This window comes from Balaenoptera ricei, chromosome 8, assembly GCF_028023285.1.
Source record: "Balaenoptera ricei isolate mBalRic1 chromosome 8, mBalRic1.hap2, whole genome shotgun sequence".
Taxonomy (NCBI): domain Eukaryota; kingdom Metazoa; phylum Chordata; class Mammalia; order Artiodactyla; family Balaenopteridae; genus Balaenoptera; species Balaenoptera ricei.
In genome coordinates this window covers 99,698,813-99,720,063 of record NC_082646.1, presented here as the reverse complement: position 1 = coordinate 99,720,063, position 21,251 = coordinate 99,698,813, and the positions used below count along the sequence as shown (strand labels likewise).

General features: G+C 42.1%; 1 protein-coding gene across 7 annotated transcripts in view; it reads left to right on the top strand.

Moving 5' to 3' along the window:
* Nucleotides 1-21,251, top strand: part of AMBRA1 (autophagy and beclin 1 regulator 1) — a 181,494-nt gene that overhangs the window by 57,341 nt on the left and 102,902 nt on the right. For 5 of the 7 annotated variants that reach the window (XM_059931504.1, XM_059931506.1, XM_059931501.1 and 2 more), the window contains 2 exons: nucleotides 6,822-6,908; nucleotides 10,989-11,168. In XM_059931504.1, coding sequence (XP_059787487.1) covers nucleotides 6,822-6,908; nucleotides 10,989-11,168 — 267 coding nt within the window. The remainder of the gene's footprint in view (nucleotides 1-6,821; nucleotides 6,909-10,988; nucleotides 11,169-21,251) is intronic. The other 2 variants (XM_059931507.1, XM_059931505.1) reach the window with 1 other exon arrangement.

The window sequence follows — 21,251 nt, the reverse complement described above, 5'->3', positions numbered from 1 at the left end:
TGGATAACTTAAGCGATAATTGCCAGTGTGTGAAATGGGGAGGCTTGGATGCCTCCGCTTTAAAGCAGAGATGTCAATTTGGAAATCATAATAGAAGTGTCGTTTCAGAACACACAATTATTTTTTACAAAGAATAAGGGCTTGTCATCTCCCAGCCCTGGCATGCGCCAAGGCAGAGATCTGGGGCTTGCTGAGCAAGATGCAGAAATGAAGAAGGCAATATTGTATCCAAGTTTCTTTGGCCTCCCACCTCTTCATCCCCCTGAAAACATTGCCCTCTTTCCCCTGTGAGGTCTCTTTCGGCAATAAGCTGTCCAGGAGCATCAGTGGTAGTTTCCCAGGCAAGTAGCCAGCCTCTGACTTTATGACTTAACAAGCCTCCTAGGGACCAGGCTGCACTGCATTTATCAGGACAACTATGTCAGCACTTCAACCTGAAGGGCTTAAGTGACCGAAGGGATGAAGAGTGATGTAAGCAGTTTCTGAAAAACTAGTTCCTTCAGGAATTTCAGTGTGAGTTTTTGGACATCTAGAAACCTTGTCTGAAAGTCACAGGGTCAGTGAGGGGCAATCAGATATTTCTTCTTGCTTATTTTTCCAAGTCTACTTAGGCCTGCTGATTTATTCACTTAGATATTTATTGGTCTCCTATTGTGTGTTAATTAGGATGTGAGTTTTAATGGGGATAAAAAGATGACTTGGACCCAATACTTGCTTTCATGTACCTTGTAGTCCAGTAGCAGAGAGAAGAAGACATACTTACAAGGAACTGCAGTACAGGTGACTTGGGAGAAGGCCTTTTAAGAGAGGATTCAGATGCTACAGGGTGTGGGGGAAGAAAGGGTGAACTTCTGGCTAGAGGAGTCAGGTATTTGAGCTTGAAGGAGTTTTACAGACAGAGATGGGGAAGAACTTTCCAGAAAGAAGAAATGGCCAAGCTAAAGACAGAGGTGAAACAGTGAGGGTGTGTTTAGTTTAGCTAGAGCAATAGTTCTCAAAGTGTGGCCTGGGATCCCTGAAGTCAAAACTATGTTTATAATACTGAGATGTTCTTTGTCTTTTTCACTCTCACTCTTGCATGAGTGTTCAGTGGAGTTTTCTAGACACTACGTGATGTGTAATGAGGTTATCACTCTGATGGCCAATGGAATGTGTGCTTGTGTATTAAATTTTTCTCAGTTTTAATTTCAAATATAGTACATATTGATAGATAAAACCCATATAAACCAAAACTCTTTGGGGTCATCAATAATTTTTTTTAAAAATTTATTTTATTTATTTATTTTTGGCTGCATTGGTTCTTCACTGCTGCGCACAGGCTTTCTCTAGTTGCGGCGAGCGGGGGCTACTCTTCGTTGCGGTGCGCGGGCTTCTCATTGTCGTGGCTTCTCTTGTTGTGGTTGTGGAGCACGGACAGGCTCTAGGCACGCGGGCTCAGTAGTTGTGGCTCTTGGGCTCTAGAGTGCAGGCTCAGTAGTTGTGGCGCACGGGCCTAGTTGCTGCGCAGCATGTGGGATATTCCCGGGCCAGGGCTCGAACCCCTGTCCCCTGCATTGGCAGGCGGATTCTTAACCACTGCGCCACCAGGGAAGCCCCATCAATAATTTTTAAGAGTGTTAAAGGAACTCTGAGACCAAAAAGTTTGAAAACGATTGGACCAGAGCATATAGTATGTTCAGAAGGAATGAGAAATTTGGCTGCAAGGCTTTGGGTGTCAAGCTGAGGAATTTGGATTTTATTTCCTAGGTGGAAGGGAGTTATTCCTTTGGGTTTGGCTTCCCTGAACTGAACTAGCAGATGCCACCCAGACATCAGAGCCAGACTGGGAAATTACTCTTCAGGCATGGGGCACCAGCATCTTAGCTTCTAAGAGCAACTTTCCTTATAAGTATATATAGGTCACAGAGTTTTAACAATTGATTGTTTCCAGTGATTGGAGAAGGTCTGTACATGTTTGTTGGCTTTAGTTTGTTGATTTTCTCTGTGATCTGACAATTAGTTAAAAGAATATCTTTAGGATATAGTTGTTTATTAAGGAAGAGTTGTCACTGGCTTGTTTATTTGTCTAGACTGGTACCCAAACTTTCTGCTTCTCCACCCAGATACCCACTGAATTTGAAACAAAGATTCTTTTCTTTTCTTTTTTTTTCCAGCCGCACTCTGCGGCTTGTGGGGGTCTTAGTTCCTGACCAGGGATGGAACTCCTGCCCCCTGCAGTGGAAGCACGGAGTCCTAACTACTGGACCACCAGGGAATTCCCCAAAGGTTCTTTTCTTTTGGGTAACCCACCTCATCTGCCCTGACAACTTTGTTCTTTTCCAGAACTTTCTTCTACTACTATTTTTTATTGTCTTCCTAGTCATCAAAGGATACAGCTGATCTAGGGAACCGTTGTACATATTCAGAGTATTAATTAGGGAAGGAAGAAATAGTTGTATTCATTTAAAATATTAGGAATTTTACAGCTTGAATTGTGTTCCTATTGACTTATATTTTAGTAAGGCTTAATATTAATTTTTGATAACTTATTCTAGTGTGTAATACTTTGATTTCAAGTTTTTCTGTTACATTCCTTAGTGACTCCACCTTATCTTTCAAGGGATTTTATGTAAGCAAGTATTTTAGAGCATGGGTGGGCAGATTTTTTTCTGTAATGGGCCAGGTGGTAAATATTTTAGTCCTTTCCCTATCAGGACTACTCAACTCTGCCTTCCTAGCTCCAAAGCAGCCACAAACAATACTTTTCTTTTTTTTTTTTAATTAAAAAAATTTTTTTTTAATTTATTTTTGGCCGCGTTGGGTCTTTGTTGCCACGCACGGGCTTTCTCTAGTTGTGGTGAGCGGGGGCTAGTCTTCGTTGTGGTGCGCGGGCTTCTCATTGTGGTGGCTTCTCTGTTGCAGAGCACAGGCTCTAGGCACGCGGGCTTCAGTAGTTGGAGCACGCAGGCTCAGTAGTTGCGGCACGTGAGCCCTAGAGCGTGCCGACTTTAGTAGTTGCAGCATGTGGGCTCAGTAGTTGCGGCGCACGGGCTCTAGGGCACGTGGGGTCAGTACTTGTGGTGCACGGGCTTAGTTGCTGCGTGGCATGTGGGATCTTCCCAGACCAGGGATCGAACCTGTGTCCCCTGCCTTGGCAGGCGGGTTCTTAACCACTTCGCCACCAGGGAAGTCCCCACAGACAATATTTAAATGAGTGGTTGTGGCTGTGTTTGGATAAAACTTTATTTATAAAAACAGGCAACTGGCCCAGTGCCTGTAGTTTGTCAAACCTGCTTTTTAGAGGCAACTTGCTATTTGAAGAAACTCTTTTTAAGAAGTGAGTAATTCTTTTGAAAATGAGTATTTTTCTCTTTAGTTTTCAGTGGTTTACTTTTAGATTTTGTATATTGGATATTTTAAATTTTGAAATAATTTCAGACTTGCAGAAAAGTTGCAAAAATAGTGCAAAGAATTCCCATATACTCTTCACCCACATTCCGTAAATATTAACATTTTACCACATTTGCTGTATCATTTTCTCTCTTTTGCTCTACCTGTATGTGAATATAGTTATGCCTTTATTTATGTATAGTTTTTGTATTTTATATATTTGTGATTATTATATTCTCTTAAATATTGAATTTTCTTAAAGTAGTGTGTAGTTTGATAGAACAGTGGCCTTTAGACTTAAAAAAAAAACAACCTCTGTTAGTAAAAGGCTTTTGAGCAACCTGTGCGTGTGTGTGTGTGTGTGTGTGTGTGTGTGTGTGTGTGTGTGACATTATGGTTATACATTTAAAATCAAAAGTTCTAATGTTTTCTTCCCGTTCTCCAGTGGATCAAAAGAGCAGAATCCCTGATGTACCTCACTTGAACACCACTGGTTTAGAGAATAAACCCAGCAAACTTGTAAAGAAAGGTTTTTTTTCCTCTGTCAGAGCTTCAATGACTCTTTAAAACATTTCTGAATAACAGGTCAGAATGAAATGGTAGCTTCAAGCTTGAACAAGCTTGTCTGAGCCCATCCTAAATCTTACCTGATTTCATCTTACTCAACTACTTGATTGATCATTGTCAAGTGAAATTTGTGGTGGCCAGAGCAGAAAGCGCTCAGCTGCCATTCCATTCCTTTTTCTTGTGTCATTTCCCCATCTATGGCTCTTTGCAGGAAGCTAACTGTGAGAGAGAAAGATCTTTCTTTGAGTTTCCTAGGAGTGGTGGTGATATTTACTCGTTCTTTCTTTATTCAACACCAATTGGAGAAGTGTTTTTTAATCCCTCAGATAGTGTTTGTGTTGTAACTGTAGAGAACTTAATGTTTCATCAGTGATACGTGTATGGGGGTGCTATTCACAGTAATTGGCTCTCCTGATTTTGTGTATTAGCAGTTAAGATGCCGTATGTGTATGACTTGCTAGTCCACTATATTGCCTGGGGAGCAAATGGTGCCAACAGATTCTAGTAAGTAGGCACAGGGGATATATATATGTTCCAGAAGAATCTCATCAGGTACTCCCCAGAGACAAAACTTAACATTTTGGTATAACTCTGTTTTAAGACGCCTTCCTAATTAAGGTAAGGATTTAGGGTGGGAAGTAGAGTTTGCGGGATTATAAAATGGAATCATTAAAATTGAAATTGTCTAAACCAAGCTCTTCTGGTTCAAGAATCTCCTTCACAGCATCTCTAAAAAGTCATCTCATTTCTTTGAGTACCATCACTGTCTTGGCAGAGTAGTGGGTAATATTGGCCTCCTAATTTGGCAGGGTCATTTTTCAGGCAGAAGTACTTAAGAAGGATATATGTTGGTCACTCTGGAGGATGCCTCTTGTCAAAGGGCCTCTGCTTATTAAGCAGCCATTTGGAGGGTAACACGACAGGGCTCAATGAAATTCAAGACTCGTTCCAGAACCCTTTGGGATAGAACAAGCTTCTGGGTGTTCCAGGACAGTCAGCTGCTCCCAGATCTTGCTTCTGTTCTTCAGCTCCTACCCAATTCCTATAGGACAAATTTATTAGTAGTGAATATATGAAGGCTTAAATTGATACTCTTCTCAAAATTTCGCTTTTCTTCTATCTCCAGTCTGTGTACCTCTCACTATCCCTTCCTCTCACAAATAGTCCGTATTTCAAGATTCAAAGACATGCCATTATTTTATGTGCTCCTATGAAAGAAAAAAATCCTGCCAATTAAACTGCGTCACGCAATTATAAAATGTATCCTAATTTCAGACGCATTAAAACGTGGGGGGGGGAAAGCGTGTCTTAGAATTGATGAAACACAGCATTTCTGCTGCTGTAAACAGTGATATCATTGAGGATTCAGGTTTTCAACCAGAGAGAAGTGTTTTATTGCTTTCTTCTCTTCCTCATTGGTTTCATTGTATTCACTCCCTTCAGTGGTAGGACTATTTAACTTGTCCTAAGTGTGGGGATTATAAGCCTTGTCTAGATCCAAAACATCATGTAACAGTTATTTTTCTGGGTGGGAAAGGTAGCAAGCCAGGTTGACAGCGCCTCTGCTGTATCTCTTTCCTAGGCTGTTACGGAAAATGCTTCGGTGAGCCAGTCGCTGGGATAAAGTGACTGAACATGACTATACCTAAAGCCACCTGGTTTTAATAACAGTGAATTGAATTAACTCAATTGGAAAAGATTGGTAGCTGCTGTCCTTATCCTGCAGATCTGCTTTAAAGAAGAGTCCAGCAGGGAGCTGGAGACCTGCTCCTGGTAGAACCAGGCAAAATGCTGCTGGAGAGGAACAATATGCATTTCTTTCTGAGACCACTTCCTTTGAAATGTCTTCTATGGCAGGAGCTTGATTGGCTGCCAAGGCACATTTGAGTTGGGAAGCAGTGTGGCAGACATGGCAAACTGGGGGGCCCTGAGCCATGTTTGTCAGATGTGTTTTAACTGGCCCTTCCTGTCCGAAAAGGAAAAAAAATGTTTTAGCTAAAATGTAACAGGAGATTTCATGCAAAAGTCCAGATTTTTGGCTTCTCTTAAATAAATGGGAAGAGGCTGTGATACTGGACCTGCATTCTAGCTGGGACTCACAGTGGATACATGTACATAGTGGTTTGAAGCATTTTGGAGTTGACAGGCCTTCACTGGAGTCCTGGTGCTATCACTTGGTAGCTGTGTGCTGCAGTGCAATACACTTAACTTCTAGGCCCATTGATCTCATATATGTATTGTAATGCTTACCTTTCCAGGCTGTGGTGAGGTTTAAATAAAGAAGTACATGTGAAGTGCTTAGTATTTGCCTGGCACTAAAAAAGTGCTCAGTAAAATATGTGTGTAACACATATGATCATTGAATTGACAGTTGGGCTAGATTATATAGTTAGAGATTTTTATCAGTTGTTAAGAGAGCCGTAGGAGTACTCACAGAAAGGGTGTGGGCAGAGCAGAATGCGTAGAAGATAAGGGGCTGTGGATTAGGATGACATGCAGGAACTGAACACCAAGGTAAATGTTGGCACTACATGATAGTCTCTAGGTATGCCTCATTTTCCTGTCCCATGTTCATCCCAACCTCCTATTTGTCTATTGGAGGTACTGCAAATAGAAATAAGATCATGTCTCTAAAGCACTTGTTCATTTCTCACAGAAGAGCAGTATTCAGCATGATACAGTGGCCATATCCAGTGTAGGAGCTCTGGAGCTCTTCATTTACTTATGCCTCTAAGTGCTTATAGGAAGGGTGTGATCCCAGATAAGAGGTGTTAGCTAGCTGCAAAGGGGGATGTTATTTATCTCTCCCCCCCCATTTTTCCTTATGAATGACCTCTGAGTTGGTAATTGACAGGGATTATTGCCATTTTTTTAATCTCTGCTAGGAGGCTGCTGGAGTCTTCCCTCATTTCATTATCCCGTTATGATGGAGCAGGATCCAGAGAGCACCCAATTTACCCAGACCCAGCGAGGTAAGGCCAAAGTGAGAAATGGCACTAGGTGGGGGGAGGGACTGCCCTTGGGGTTGCCAAGCTGTTGGAAGCCCCATTCTGTGCCTCTCTGGTCCTGGTGCTCTTTTACTCTTCAGTTACAGTTTTGAGACAGGTGGTTCAGGTGATTGGGAAGTATTACAGGTAAGTGAACAGAATCTCTGGTGACAGAGGGTTGTGACTGAGCCCTTGTCCTTTGGGGCTCATTTTTGTAAGTGGGACACTAGAGGAGGGACCTGAGGAGGTTATTGGCAGAGTCACAGGATATTTCTTTTCTGCTCATCAGAGAGGCTGTTGCCATTCAGATGGACAGCCAAAAGGGAAACAAAAGTTTTTATTAATAGGGAAATCACAAATTAAAAACAAACAATTCTCTCTCATTTGAGAGAGTATTTAAAACATCAAAAGGCAGAAACCAAGTTCATTCAGATGTTGAAGTTTTGGAGACTATATGACGGAAGAGATGACTGACAAAAGGGTAACTGAATAAAACAAGTTGACATATTATTAAAGTGCTTGCCTTACCCCCATTAGAAGACATTTGAAAAGTTCTTGAAGAGATAAAAAGAAAAGAATTCAGATGAGTTTAAGGCCCGCCTTTACCTTATACTGGTAACTCAGGACTGAGGATGGGGTGTTGAGTTGATATATAACATTTATTTATAGTGAGCAGCCCTTCGGGGTTGTCACAGCAGGACTTAATAATTCAGTTAATGATCCGAAAGGGGGATAGATAACCTGCACATTCTTTAGCAACAGCAGACCGCACATTGTGAGGCTTTGCCAAAAGAAGAGGGTAATTTATAATGGTGGGGTTGAAGTTAAGAGTGTAGGTCAGAAAAGGCTAAATGAGCTTTGCTGTAGATTAAGAATTTCAAGTCTGCAGAAACCTCTAGATCAAGTTGTTTCCAAGGTTATTGAGTGATTTTGTTGTTACTACAGATATGTCATGATACCGAGCATTCCTTCTGAGATACTAGTGAAAAGATTCCCTGTTATCCTCTTACTTCCTTTTCCGTACCCCAGAAATGGCAGATCAGGGAACATGGGGATTGATGACTTTAAAACGGGTAGGCAACTTAGATGATGACTGAAACAAGGAAGTTTACGTTAGTCTCTAGTCATATTTGAAAGTAATAAGCCCTAAATAAGAGAAGGAAATATTTTGCATGAATCAAATTCTTTGAAACCCTGAGAGAACTTCTTGCTGTGAAACAGTTTCTTTTAGGACAGTAATGGGAATCTCATCCCCAGAATTTTTAACCTGACAAAGTTTAATGGTGACTCTTAAAAGACCATTCTTTGTCCTCCTTTCATGTAATAAATTTGTTATTTATTCCTACTCAGATCTCTTTATCACAGAAAGGCCAGACTTTGTGGTGTTGTTATTTTTACATTTTCCCTTTAAACACAAAAAAGGGTTTTTTGGAGGGGGAAGTATTCTTTCTTGAAGAAGACTTGAGGAGTTATTTAAAATACTCACTTGGAACACTTTTAGAGTTTGATAATTATCCACTCTTCAGTAGGAGGATGATTGTTACCTCATTACTGGTTGTTTAATTTCTTTTTCCTCTTAGATTTCACCCTGCCTAATATATATAGGTCAAAGCCTTTATGAGACATGTCAGCATTCAGATCCTTAGCTTCCCTCTGGATACCTAAAAAGATGAAGCTGTGATGTACTTGTACTTAATAATTGTGAATCCATTTTTCTTTACCATTGATGCACAGTTTTGTAGCTTAGGGAATTCCTGTCCAATGGTGAAATTAAACAATTGAGGTTACCTAGTGCTGAATTTTTACCCCTACATAAAAGGACAATCTTTATTTATTGTTGTCAGCATCAACATTATTTCTACCTCTATCACCATAATATAATTTTTCCATTAGTTAAATAAGGTAGGCTATCAACTCAGTAATGAGTGTATTTATGGTCACTTTTCAGAATGTTTTCTAAAAAAAGAATCTTCATTCTCCTCTTAAAATTTTTTTTTAACATTCTTTTCTGCTCTGACTGACTTGAGAATTTAACCAACAACTATTGATTTCTACTGGAAGATTTCTGTATATTTGGTAGCTATAGGAACAACTCAAGAGTATTGGCTTCTGTCTGTTGAAAATTTAGGGTTCTTGATTCATCCTTGCCAAATGCATGGGAACAGGTGCCCAAAGAGACAGTGAAAGTTCCACAAGTTGAAACTTTAAATCTTATACTCTGATGATCTTGGCCAAGGCCTCTGTACGTCCCATGCCCACCTACTGTATAAAGACAATTTGGATTCAGAGGTGCCAAATGCAGCATATTGTTCCATAACACAGACTTCTGAGTTCCAAAGATTGTCACCTGGGCTGCTTGGAAATTCTGTTTGATGGTTGGCCAGAAGGACACCACCTCTGATGACAGGCATTTCAGAGGCAGCCCTGTTTCGTGTAGCAGTTGACTGCAGGATCTCCTTTGGTCTGAGTGATTAGATTTACTGAGGATTTACCTAGAGGCTTACTTTGTCCAGGGGTAATGAAAGGTCAGGCAGCAAGATGTTTGTAAGTACTTTTCGTACCATTTGGATGTAAGTATTTCCATTTCCATTCTCAATCAGTTTTTCCAGATTTCCATTAAAAAAAAAAAAAGTTACGTGCTTTTTTTCCCTTCTGTATTCAAGCATTATAGACGTTAAGGTCCCTAGAAATCCTTGTCAGGATTGCTGTGTTTCATTTTTTTGTTCTAATTACAGAAATAAATATTTGTATATACATATTAGTATATACATACCATTCTTTAATTTTTCCCCCACTTAAAATTTTATTTTAGAGGACTTTCATTGTGCATATGTAGGGATGTTCTTTTCAATTGTTATATAGTGTTTCTTTGTATAGATATAATTTATTTAATCTGTTGGTGGGCATTTGGGGTGTTTCCCAGTTTTTCACTAGTGCCAGCAGTATATATATCCCTTCGTACCCTGGTGTGTTTCTGTAGGATAAAATTACTAGTGGAATTGTTGAATCAAAGTTGGCAGGTTTTAGGTCTTGGGCAGGTTTTAAATCTTGAAATTTCTTAGTAATCCACTTAATATTATATATAAAACATTTTTCTGTTACTGTTCTTCTCAGTTCACAGCCTCAAATTATATGCATTGTGAAAGATGGAGGAAAAACTTGAGAAAGAAGGGAATGTGCAAATTGTATAGGACACTAGATATTTTCATGGAGTATGAAGACGCTGAACCATAGCTGGAAGAATATAGACTTTTTACTAATTGAAAGTAAATTAAGTCTTTTAACACTAATTACTGAGAACAGCCATTGTAAGGGAGAAGAAGAAGAGTGACTGTTGTCTTCTGTGTTGCTCAGTGCCCAGATAGCCTCTGATGCTCTGTCGTAAGAAATAGAAAAAATCTGTTTTTTTCTTTTAGATTTTCTGTTCTCCTGAGTATATTTTACTCTCAGTCTCTATCCTGAATATTTTCTCTATGTTAAAATATCTGGATAATCTGTAAAGGAGAGATAAGAGGTTCAAAGGGATACTCTTAAGGAGCTAGGACAAATCTGGAGTGACAAGTATTTGTTGGAGAAGAAAGGAGTCCTGGTGAAGGTGATGCCTGAAGATGCCTTCTTTAGTCATCTCGGGTTCACCATCTCTTGACCTGTTTTCTCATCTGTAAAGTGAAAGAAGCTGTGGTCCCTTTCATTTCTTATATTTTGAATATGGATGATTAAGGAAAATCTGCGAATCTGTATAAAGGGCACCCTGAGAAGTTAAAAGAGGTCCCTTAAGAAACTGAAGGAAAGGTCCAGTGTTAAACTCTTGGAAGGGGCAGCTGTTGATCAGATGATGACTGATTAAACAGCCTGTTTGCCTTATCTCAGAACAGAAACACTGGTGGTAGTCTGATAAGCATATTGTGCAGTACAAACCTCCTGGTGAGTTAAATGCCATTTATTTCTCATGTCTCCAGAGTTCGCCTCAGCAGGGAGATGTGATGGGAAAGCTGAATTTACTGTCTTTCACAGTATTCCCCACATTAGTGCTAGTTTGTGTTTGTTCATCTCTGTTTCTCTCAGATTATCTCCTGCTGCGTACTATGCCCAGAGGATGATCCAGTATCTCTCACGGAGAGACAGTATCCGCCAGCGCTCTATGCGCTACCAACAGAACCGCCTCCGTTCTTCCACCGCCTCCTCTTCCTCAGACAACCAGGGTCCATCAGTAGAGGGAACCGACTTGGAATTTGAGGACTTTGAGTAAGTATATATTCAACTTGCTTTCTTCCCCCTCCTCCCGAGCTGTGAGTGCTTCCAAGTTGGCCACTGTCTGAGCAATAGTGGTTTGACATTCTTGCTTCAAACCCCTAAGTTATTATTTATGAGAAGTAGGATGGGGTGAGGGACAGAGGGTTAAGATGCCCAGGGCACTCCCACCTCTGGTAGTTGCACTGCTGATTCCCTGAAGCCTCTGGGAAGAGACAGCCCATTGGGCCCCAGGCCAGGCTGGGAGAAGACGGCCGCTGCTCTTTAGGCAACTTTTTAATTTCCCGTTTGCGTGAACAGTGATTGTGGAAGTGCTTCATGTGGACTGTCTTCATAACATCAGGGAGGCAGGAGGGTTGGTGTTTTTTCTCTTAAGCAGAGTAGATACAGAGATTAACAACAAAGACAATACTCGGATTTCCCTAGGAGACAGATTCTCTCAGTAGTACCCTTAATCACACTGCTTCTCTGAGGTCCTACTCCCTTGCCCCTAAACGTTCTCCGTCTCCCTCCACCCCCAGTAAGGATCCTTTGGAGGTTGCCTGTCAAATGAACGTGGGGGTTGAGAGGTGATTCCTTGCTCTTCTAGTCTCTTTGAGCGGTTGGCTGGGGTACGGGGGTGAGCTAAAGGAGCAGCGTCAGCCCCGGGCTCCAAGATCAAGCTCCCCAATCTTCCTGCTGGGTTTTACATTCTCTGACCTGCTGCTCCTGACCTTTCTAGCCATGCATTGTGTTTCTTTCCATCCTGAAACTGAGCTTTCCTGGCTTGTACCAAATTGGACATTTGGCTCTTGCTTTGATTCCTATATTTTGATATTCTCAAAACATGCAGAATAAGAGGGAAGGGTGGTTAAACATTTTTCTTTCCCCGTCTTTTTTGCTGGCAGTACTGGAATAGGGCAGCCTGTCAGTCATCTTCCTTTTTTTTCCCCTTCATCTTGACATAGCCTGGTCAGGTCTGGGATCTTAAGAGCTCCTGCCTCCCTTCCACCTTCCTCTTTCGTGAGCTGAATGAATAGTTCCCCAGGAGCCATCTTGCAGTGGAGCTTTATGAAGTGTTTGAGAAATATCTTTGCCAGAGAGGACCAAGAAGGTGGGAACACCCTTTGTACCAATTGGCCTTCCCGAGACAATCCTTAAACACACTGGCCAATTGTGTACTGGGAAGCAGAAGGAACACTCAATGGGAGGCTCATTCGTCTGAGGAAGATGTAAATGTGAAAGAAATGCAGGGATGCCCTCAAACAGCTGTGCTGTGGCAAACGGAGCAGGGGTGGTGGGAGAAGGGCCCAGCTGCTCTGTGACTCTCAGATGTGTCCTTCTGCCTTAAGTCTCCGCTGGGGGAAGATGGACGTGGGCACAGCAGTGAAGGGAGGGTCTCCACTCCTTTAGCCAGGCAGACACCTGTAGGGAAATATGTTCCCCTGTAGAAATGATTATTTTTCCAGCACCGGGGTCTATTCAGGGAAGCAGTTTCAACGCACAGTGCCAAGGCTGCTGGGACTTAGTGCTGCTGAAAAGCCTCGGTAATCCCATGGAGCTCTGGGAGTCAGTGCAGATTGCATAGCCCTCTCTCCACGCATGTTTGGAAGGCTGTTATCTCTTCGCAGTGGTGAAACGTGGGGCTCATGCCTTTGAGCTGTATCTTGCCTCGTGACTTGTCCTTCACAGTGGAGTTCTGGGTTAGTTTAAAATGTTCTGTTCTCATCTTACCTTCTCTTTCTTCTGTTACCACCTCCTCCCTTTCCCCTTCCTTCCCCCTTGATTTTCCTGTGTCAGACTGCCTCCTCCCTGTGCTCCCCACAGCCCACCTGTGCTCTCGCCTCCCCCTGGCTTGCCTCCCCCTGGCTTCAGCGCAGCCTGAATTTACATCACCCTCTTCACCTTTAATGCACTGACTTAGCATTGTATTGCTCCCTGGTTAGTAACAATGGGCTGGTTTCTCTAAAGCCCCTCCGAAAGTCCCTCCCCTTGGTCTTTGCCTTTCTTGTGGGGCTGAAGCAGACTATAATCTTGTTTTTAATAGCAGCTGTGGATTAGTCACCTCAATATTAGCAGTCCAGGTCTTCTAGTGAAGGATGTTGCTGGCTGGTTGATGCTGAGTTACCGTCTGTTCATTCTTTCTCTGTCTTTTTCCCCACCCTCCTCCCCCTACTGTAAACCGAGGGCTGCTTGTGGTTGTGCCTCTTCTCTTAATTTCTAAGTACTCTGAGGAGAGAGAAAGTGAGAAATTAGGGAATGTACCAGCCCATTTTAATTTCTCTGCCCCAGTCCTTTTCCTCAGCTTTGATAACTAGAAAGAAAGTTACAGGCTTATACAGTCATAATTTATAGTTCTTTCAAGTACAGAGAAGCTGATTAAGTTAGATATGGCCTGGAATCCTAACACTTAGGGTACCATTAAGAGAGACTGTTCTACTGGGTTTCCTCACCTTCACAGCACAGCATGGTCTTGCCTTTGCCACCCCACTCCGACCTCTTCACTCTCCTTCCATTTGCTAAGTCATAGATCATTTTGCCATTCTCTAGCTTGTCCCATCCAGGTGTATAGGGGCCTCAGAAAACAAAAGGGAGACGTTACGCAGATCCCATCTTTTTTGGTTCTCTTTCATCATCCATTGAATGAAAGGTATCAGCTATCATATTTTTCATGTATACTAATTTATAACATACACAACATTTGTAGTATATATAAATATACGAATATACATATATCTTTTAAAATTTTGTTTACTCCTTATAATAACCCAATGAGATAGTTGTTCATTTCATTGTGGTGTTTTTTAAAATAAGGATACAGAGGCTTGACCAAAGTCAGACATGTCTAAGATTAGAGATCAGGAGCAAGCATGTTTAGTGTCTGACTTTAGTGTCCTGCAGATTTAAAAACCTTTAAAAATGATGTACAACCATATTTGAGCCCTTGCTCCATGAGCTTGCTGTGGAACAAGACTATCTAGATTTATCGCTAGGTAAGATAGGTTTGAAGGTTGGTCAACATCACGTTAAACTTTCTATTCTTTTGTGCTCTGGATTAATGACCATCTTCCCAGGCAGGCATCTTCTCCTGTCATTTGTCTCTGTCTGCGGCAAGGATTGAGACTGCAGGGTCCCTGTGTTTATCAAAATGCACAAACAGGACATCCAGAAACCTGCTGTCAGGAGGTCTGTCCTGAAGCCCTCAGCATCTGTCTTTGCATAAAGATGTTCACAAGCAGGGTAAAGGTGTGGCTGCCCCTGACCCTGCTGTCTGCCTCCGTCTGAGCTCAGACCACCTGCTAGAATGTAGATGGCAAATAAGCATAAGGAAAACTCACATTTTTATTTTCACCATCCCTTTGGAAAGAGGGAGGGAGGCTTTTATGAAGCCCAGGTTGAGTGCTGTGTTCCCGTAGTTTCTAAGACCTGCAAAAGAGGTGGTACCTGTGACTTTATGACGGTTGTTCAAGCTACCCTCACCCCCCCCCCTCATTTTATCTGTTATTCTAAATGTAATTATAATCCTAGAATCATCTCCAGTTCATCTTCTTGCCTCTTTTTTTTACTTGCTTTGCCTTCCAAGGCAAGGATACCCTGAGCTAATGACAGTCAGAACTGGAGAAGCTTCAGATTAGATCACTCACAAATATCTCCAACACTGCGTAATTATATTCAACTTCTTTTTTTTTTTTTAATTATTTATTTGGCCGCATCAGGTCTTAGTTGCGGCACACGGGATCTTTCTTTGCAGTGCGCAGGCTCTTTGTTGCAGCACGCAGGCTTTTCTCTAGTTGTGGCGCGTGGGCTCTTAGAGTGCGTGGGCTTAGCAGTTGCAGCGTGCGGGCTCTCTCGTTGTGGTGCGTGGGCTCCAGAGCGCGCGGGCCTAGTTGCCCCACAGCACGTGGGATCTTAGTTCCCCGACCAGGGATCGAACCCGTGTCCCCTGCATTGGAAGGCAGATTCTCAACCCCTGGACCACCAGGGAGGTCCCTCAACTTCTTAAAAATTGTTGCCAGCACAGAGAGAACAAGTCCTTCATTCACAGTTGTGGCACTGGTCTGTACTTGGGGAAAACATCTCAGTGAGAATTCTGGTCTTTCAGCCTAGTCTTTCAGATGAAGTGTCTTGAAGTCAGTTACATTTATTTTATTAACTCTTCTAATTTATCTCGTTGTATTTGGGTTCCTTTTACCCAGAAATCCATATTGTGACCAAATATGCAAAACTGTTTCATTGTGAAATGAATGACAGTCATTTCTGGTTGCCCAAGATGGGTCCTGGTTCCTTAGTTTGGCATGATATGTTCTAGCAGTACCACATACACATGTGCGGAGGAGCCTCAACCAGAAGGCTATCATGGTCCGCTTGCTAGACACCTTCTAGCAAGGAAGTCATTAAAAGGTCTTCTTGGTACATAATGTAGCCAAGGACAGTTCTGAAGGCTGTCACTCAGTTCTGCCATCTGATTGGGTGTGGCATAGAAGTTACTCGCCTTTATAGTTCAGAATTTAATATTCTTCATCTGCCCTTTTGCCATTACTGAAATTTAATTGAGTCACACAAAGAAAATATGTTAGAAACCCGATGATGTTACTCTTATCATCTGTCTATAGGTGAAATCCTGACAGCTTTGTGAGACTCATATACTTGTGTCAAGTTCTCATGGCTAGAAATTCCAGGAGAGTGAAGCCACATGTCCTTGGTAGTGTTTACCCCTGCTCTCTCTTCTGTGCCCCAAATTTCCAGGACTCCTGTGGGAGTCAGTGACTACTAATAGCAGATATGTTACTTGTAGCCGAGAAAGGGAAGGGCAGATCTTCAGAGCAAGAAGTCGTGTACTTCATTCTGAAATGGGGTTGCCTTTGTCTCTTCCTTTGACTTACAGACCATAATCTCTTTGATATTAGAAGTGCAAGAGAAACTATAAGGGAACACGCTGTAAAGTGACTATTCTCTTTACAGACTGGAACCTGCCAAAGCAGTCAAGGATCAGGCAACCAGCTACAGTTATTGAGTGGTGGTATTGTATAGAAGTAGTTCTTAAAGTGAGATGAGATAAGAAACCATTCACTTCCTTTTTACCAGAGTTTTAAATAATTTCATTTAATTGATATTTGTGGTGGTTGATTGTTTTTTACAGCGTGGGTTTATAAAAGAGAAAGTCTTAAAATAGGACTTTTCTCCAGATATACTTAGAAGAAAGGCAAATAAATGCATAGTCATAGAAACATGAAACAGCATGGAGCATGTCAGGAATTCCCTTGTTGACAAGTATGGTCGGGTTGTAAAGTCCAAGATACAGGAGGAGATGAGCCCCGAGAGTTAGAGTGGCACCAGATCTTGGGGAGTCTTGTGTGCCTTGCAAAGGAGGAGAACTTTACCCTGCAGATGAGGGGGAGTCACTGAAGAGTTTTAAGCTGTGGAATAACATGATCAGATTTTTACACAATATCTTATAAGATAGACTGTAATAAGGTACAGGACAGCATTGTATGAAGGGAGAGAGTACTTGGGGAGATGTGAGAAGGCTTCATGGGTTTCAGCTGGGTGTGAAGACCCCATAGGACTTTGACGAATTGACGTAGAGGATGGAAGTAGGGAAGGAGATTCTAGACAAAGGAGCAGCTTAAACAAAAGCCCAGACACAGAAGATTTACAGCGTTTGTTCGGAGACCCTGCATACATCTGTGGTTAGAGCAATGGAGTATTTGTACTTTGAGCGAGAAGATCAGAAAGACATGGACTGTGGAGGGCCTGGAGTGCCTGGCTGAGAAGTTTCAACCTTGTTTTTGTCCAGGGACAGCCATTATTCAACATGTGTTTTAGACGGCGAATTCTGACGGCGGTTGTTAGGCAGGTGGCAAGTATATGGATGCAGGAGAGCCAGTTAGAAAACAGTGGGCAAAATACATACGAGAACATATGAGGACTGAATGTTAAGTATTGGACATAAGAGGCCTTGGTGTTTTATAAGAGTGGGGCCTGTTTGTGAATGTTCCTGGGGAGATGAGCTGTGTGAGAGCTCAGCTGCCTCACTTCCTACTTCTCCAAATAAAATGTTGCCAGAGTCCTTTTTTACTCTTACTGGAACTGATTTTGAACTAAGTTTATAAAGTAGCAGGTGACTCCCAGAACAGCTGTGATTGGAACTGGAATCTCTTGTTAGTGCCCACTGGTCCCCAGAGCCTGACAACTATTGTCTAGGGAATAGCTCTTCGTTCCAGTTTTGGCTGAGCCTGTGATATGCCATTTGATCTTTGGCAAGTCCCTCTCCTACCCTAGACCTTAATGTCTGACCTTGTAAAATCAGATTAGATAATCTCTGAAGTTTATTTTAGCCCTAAAGCTCTTGGATCTTTGTTGGAGCTAACTAACTATCTTAGAAGGATTTCCCTTGTACTCAGCAGAGGTTGAATAATGAAAAGTTTCAGAAAAGTGGAGAGACTTCCTGAGGATTAGGAATAGGATATCTGGTACCTGTGGAGCCCCAATATATTTATAAAATATATGCCTACCTGAATTCCAGCTCTTTCCTGAGGATTTTGAGCCTATTGCTTAGAAATATATAATATTGCTTGGCAGCTTTAGAATTAGTATTCTTTCTGGGCAACTAAAGTACATATGAATATTTATTATGAGGAATGCTAGGAGAAGAGAAAGAAAATGGAATATGTCTGGATTTAAAGAATTAAACAGCTGTGAGGGAAGAGGGGAAAAGGAGGATAACTGTCACTTAGAGAAATGTATTTATTTTTTAACATAAAATGCACAATAGGAATATGGATTTGCATAATACATGCAGATGAAATTAAAGGTAGAACAAGAAAGGAGAGGACTTCCCTGGTAGCGCAGTGGTTAAGAATCCGCCTGCCAATGCAGGGGACATGGGTTCAAGCCCTGGTCCGGGAAGATCCCACATGCCGCGGAGCAACTAAGCCCGTGCTCCACAACTACTGAGCCTGCGCTCTAGAGCCTGCGAGCCACAACTGCTGAGCCCGCGTACCACAACTACTGAAGCCCGCGTGCCTAGAGCCCGTGCTCCGCAACAAGAGAAGCCACGGCAATGAGAAGCCCGCGCACCGCAACGAATAGTAGCCCCCGCTCGCCGCAGCTAGAGAAAGCCCGCACGCAGCAACAAAGACCCAATGCAGCCAAACAAACAAATTAAAAAAAAAAAAAAAAAGAAAAGAAAAAGAAAGGAGAGGAATTTGTAAGTGGTAATTATCTGTTATATTACTATTCCTTGGAGAAAAATTAAGGCTCTGAAGTTCCAAGAGACGTATGCTATTAGGTATCCCCTGTGAATGATATCAGCTGGGCCTGTGCCTTCCTCCTAGAAATCTAGCCCTGACATGCGTGCACAGTCCTTCGAAGTAGAGTCTAGAGCCTTACTAATAGCACCCGAGTAAAGAAAGGACTTGGCCAAGATCACTGTGCCATCCAAGGACAGGAACACCAGCTAGACCTTCTGTTGTCTGGAGATTGAGTAGAAACCGAAGAGCACAGGGAAACAAGTATTTTTTTAATGGTCTAATTTTCAGCACAGTCAACTGTGTATTGTCAAGAAGACAATGGCCTTTTGAGCTTTGTGCTGCCAGAGCTTCATTTACAGAGGCCCAAGTCAGAGCCGTTTGTCACTGATTAGTAATGGCAGCCTGACTGTCTGGTTAGGACGCAGACAGCAGTCTGTAGGTGTATTTTACATTCCTTTAAATTACAGCCTCTCTCTGAGGCAATTAATCCCAGGCATTTAGCAAGAGTAGCTGCTGTGTTTCTCCCTTGTTCCATAGATGCATTTTCTTGTATTTGGCACTTGTCTTGGATGCTTGATTGTTTGAAGGGTGTTTTTTCCACAAAATCTTTTATGAGAAAGTCTTATTATTTTCCCCCTCTCCTTCCCAAATAGCCTTCTGAGAGTTAATCAGAGATGCACAGAGTTCAACAACTGGGAAGGCCATTAATAACTCAGCCAGCTTCTATCCTGCTGGCTTAAAGGCAGCTTCTGGCTGATGAAATTGATGAGGATTTCTCTGGTGGTTCCCTGAAAAGTATTCTGGTGAGAAAGAGCCCTCCAGTGATAGAGGAGTGGTACCAGCGAGATTGCATACTCTGGTCTTCACTGTTTTTGTTTTTGTTTTTTTTTAAGTAACCCCGTTGAAAAGGGCATGGGCTATGTTATGTTAGGCCCAGTATTTAGCACCCTCCATTATTCCTAAGGTAAACTGTCTCTCTGGGTCTGCCTTTCTCCCACTGTTCATCTGGCAAACATCTTCTAATCTTTAGTCTCTGCCTAAATTTGCCTTCTTCATCTCGTGGAGGCTTGCTCCATGTTGGTCTTGTATCAGCACTGAAGTGAGTGTCAGAGTCTTTGTAGTTTTCTAAATTGAACATTATTTTAAGTACTTTTAATTTCTTTGCCCTTTTCTTGAAACTCTTAACCACTCTTCCTCTCCCCTCACTTCTACCCCACCCCCTCCCTTGCAGATATCCTTTGCATTGAAGTTTGTTTCCCCATCTCAGCTCCTTATTTTGAATTTTCCCTTCTTTCTAGACTATAGAAGCTAGAGTCATTAGTTGCTCTTTTCACCTCTAATTTATTTAGAGCCATGCTTTTAGTCAGGGATTTTTGTGTGCCAGCATTAAAACCTGGGGCTTTTGCCCTCTACTTGCTTAACTTGTCCTGTGGTTGGACATTCTGGCCTTTGCCACCTTACCCATTCATGTTTTAAGTTTTTCCTGGTCAGGAAATGTTTGAGCTGTTCTAGGCTATTTTCTCCTAGATGCCTGTGTTTTTTTCTCCCGTAGGCAGCATCTCATTTGCGTGTTCACCACATTTCACGTTTTACTAATTGTTCTGTGTACAATTCTGTCGTTTCTCCTTCTTTGCTAGTGTGCTCAACACTTTCAATTTGAAGTCTTCTCTACATTTTATTGAGATGCTGTTTAACTCCTACTTCCCCATCATTAGTCAAGATGTTAAGCTGAGGACCAGCAGATACATCTCCACTCACTTAATATTATTGCCTCTTTTGCGGTGCCTAATGTAACCATCAGTCTGAGACTGCTTGTATCTGAGCCAGCTGATTTTCATATATATATATATATATATATATATATATATATATATATATATATATATATATCTTTCGGTAATTTCTAAATAACATAAAGCCATTATCTCTGGCCATGTTTTGCCCTTCCTCCTCCCTTTTTTTTTTTTTTTAGACGGAAGGAGAAATTGAATCAGAAAGAAGTTAATTGTTTTTAGGTTTTAATAACAATTAAAAGAGGCTTGTGAAATATGTCATAGGAGCCAAATTTTCTCCCAGCCCTGGTGGCATTTGTCCATTTTTCTAAGTTATCTTCATATGTCCTTTCACCCAGCTCTGTGTCATGTTTGATTCTGGCAACTGCTGATCAGTACTGTCCCTGCACACCCCTCTCCTTCCCTGCTCTTCAACTCTGCTAATGCCAGATAGAGTACTGTTTATTGTCCAGAGAGAGAGGGCTCTTTGGCCCTTGTTCAGAAGTAAATTGTCAGCTCCACAACATGGTTCTGGGAAGGCCAGCTCTTTTTTAGCTGTAGAATAAAGTAATTGGGTTTGTCCCATGATGCTTCTTTCTATAACTTAATTTTCAACCTTTTTGAGGCTTAGGACCCTTCCCCCCCTCCCCACCTTAGGACCCTTCTTTTTTTTTTTTTTAAAATATTTATTTATTTTATTTTTGGCTGTGTTGGGTCTTCTGTGCGAGTTGGGTTTCTGTGCGAGGGCTTTCTCTAGTTGCGGCGAGTGGGGGCCACTCTTCATCACGGTGCGCGGGCCTCTCACTGTCGCGGCCTCTCTTGTTGCGGAGCACAAGCTCCAGACGCACAGGCTCAGTAGCTGTGGCTCACGGGCCTAGTTGCTCCGCGGCATGTGGGATCTTCCCAGACCAGGGCTCGAACCCGTGTCCCCCGCATTGGCAGGCAAATTCTCAACCACTGTGCCACCAGGGAAGCCCCTTAGGACCCTTCTTAACTTCAGTATGTGTTCTAACTTCTCTCATGATAATTAGTTGTACTTTTAGTGCCCATCCGTAAGTAAAATATACTGTTAA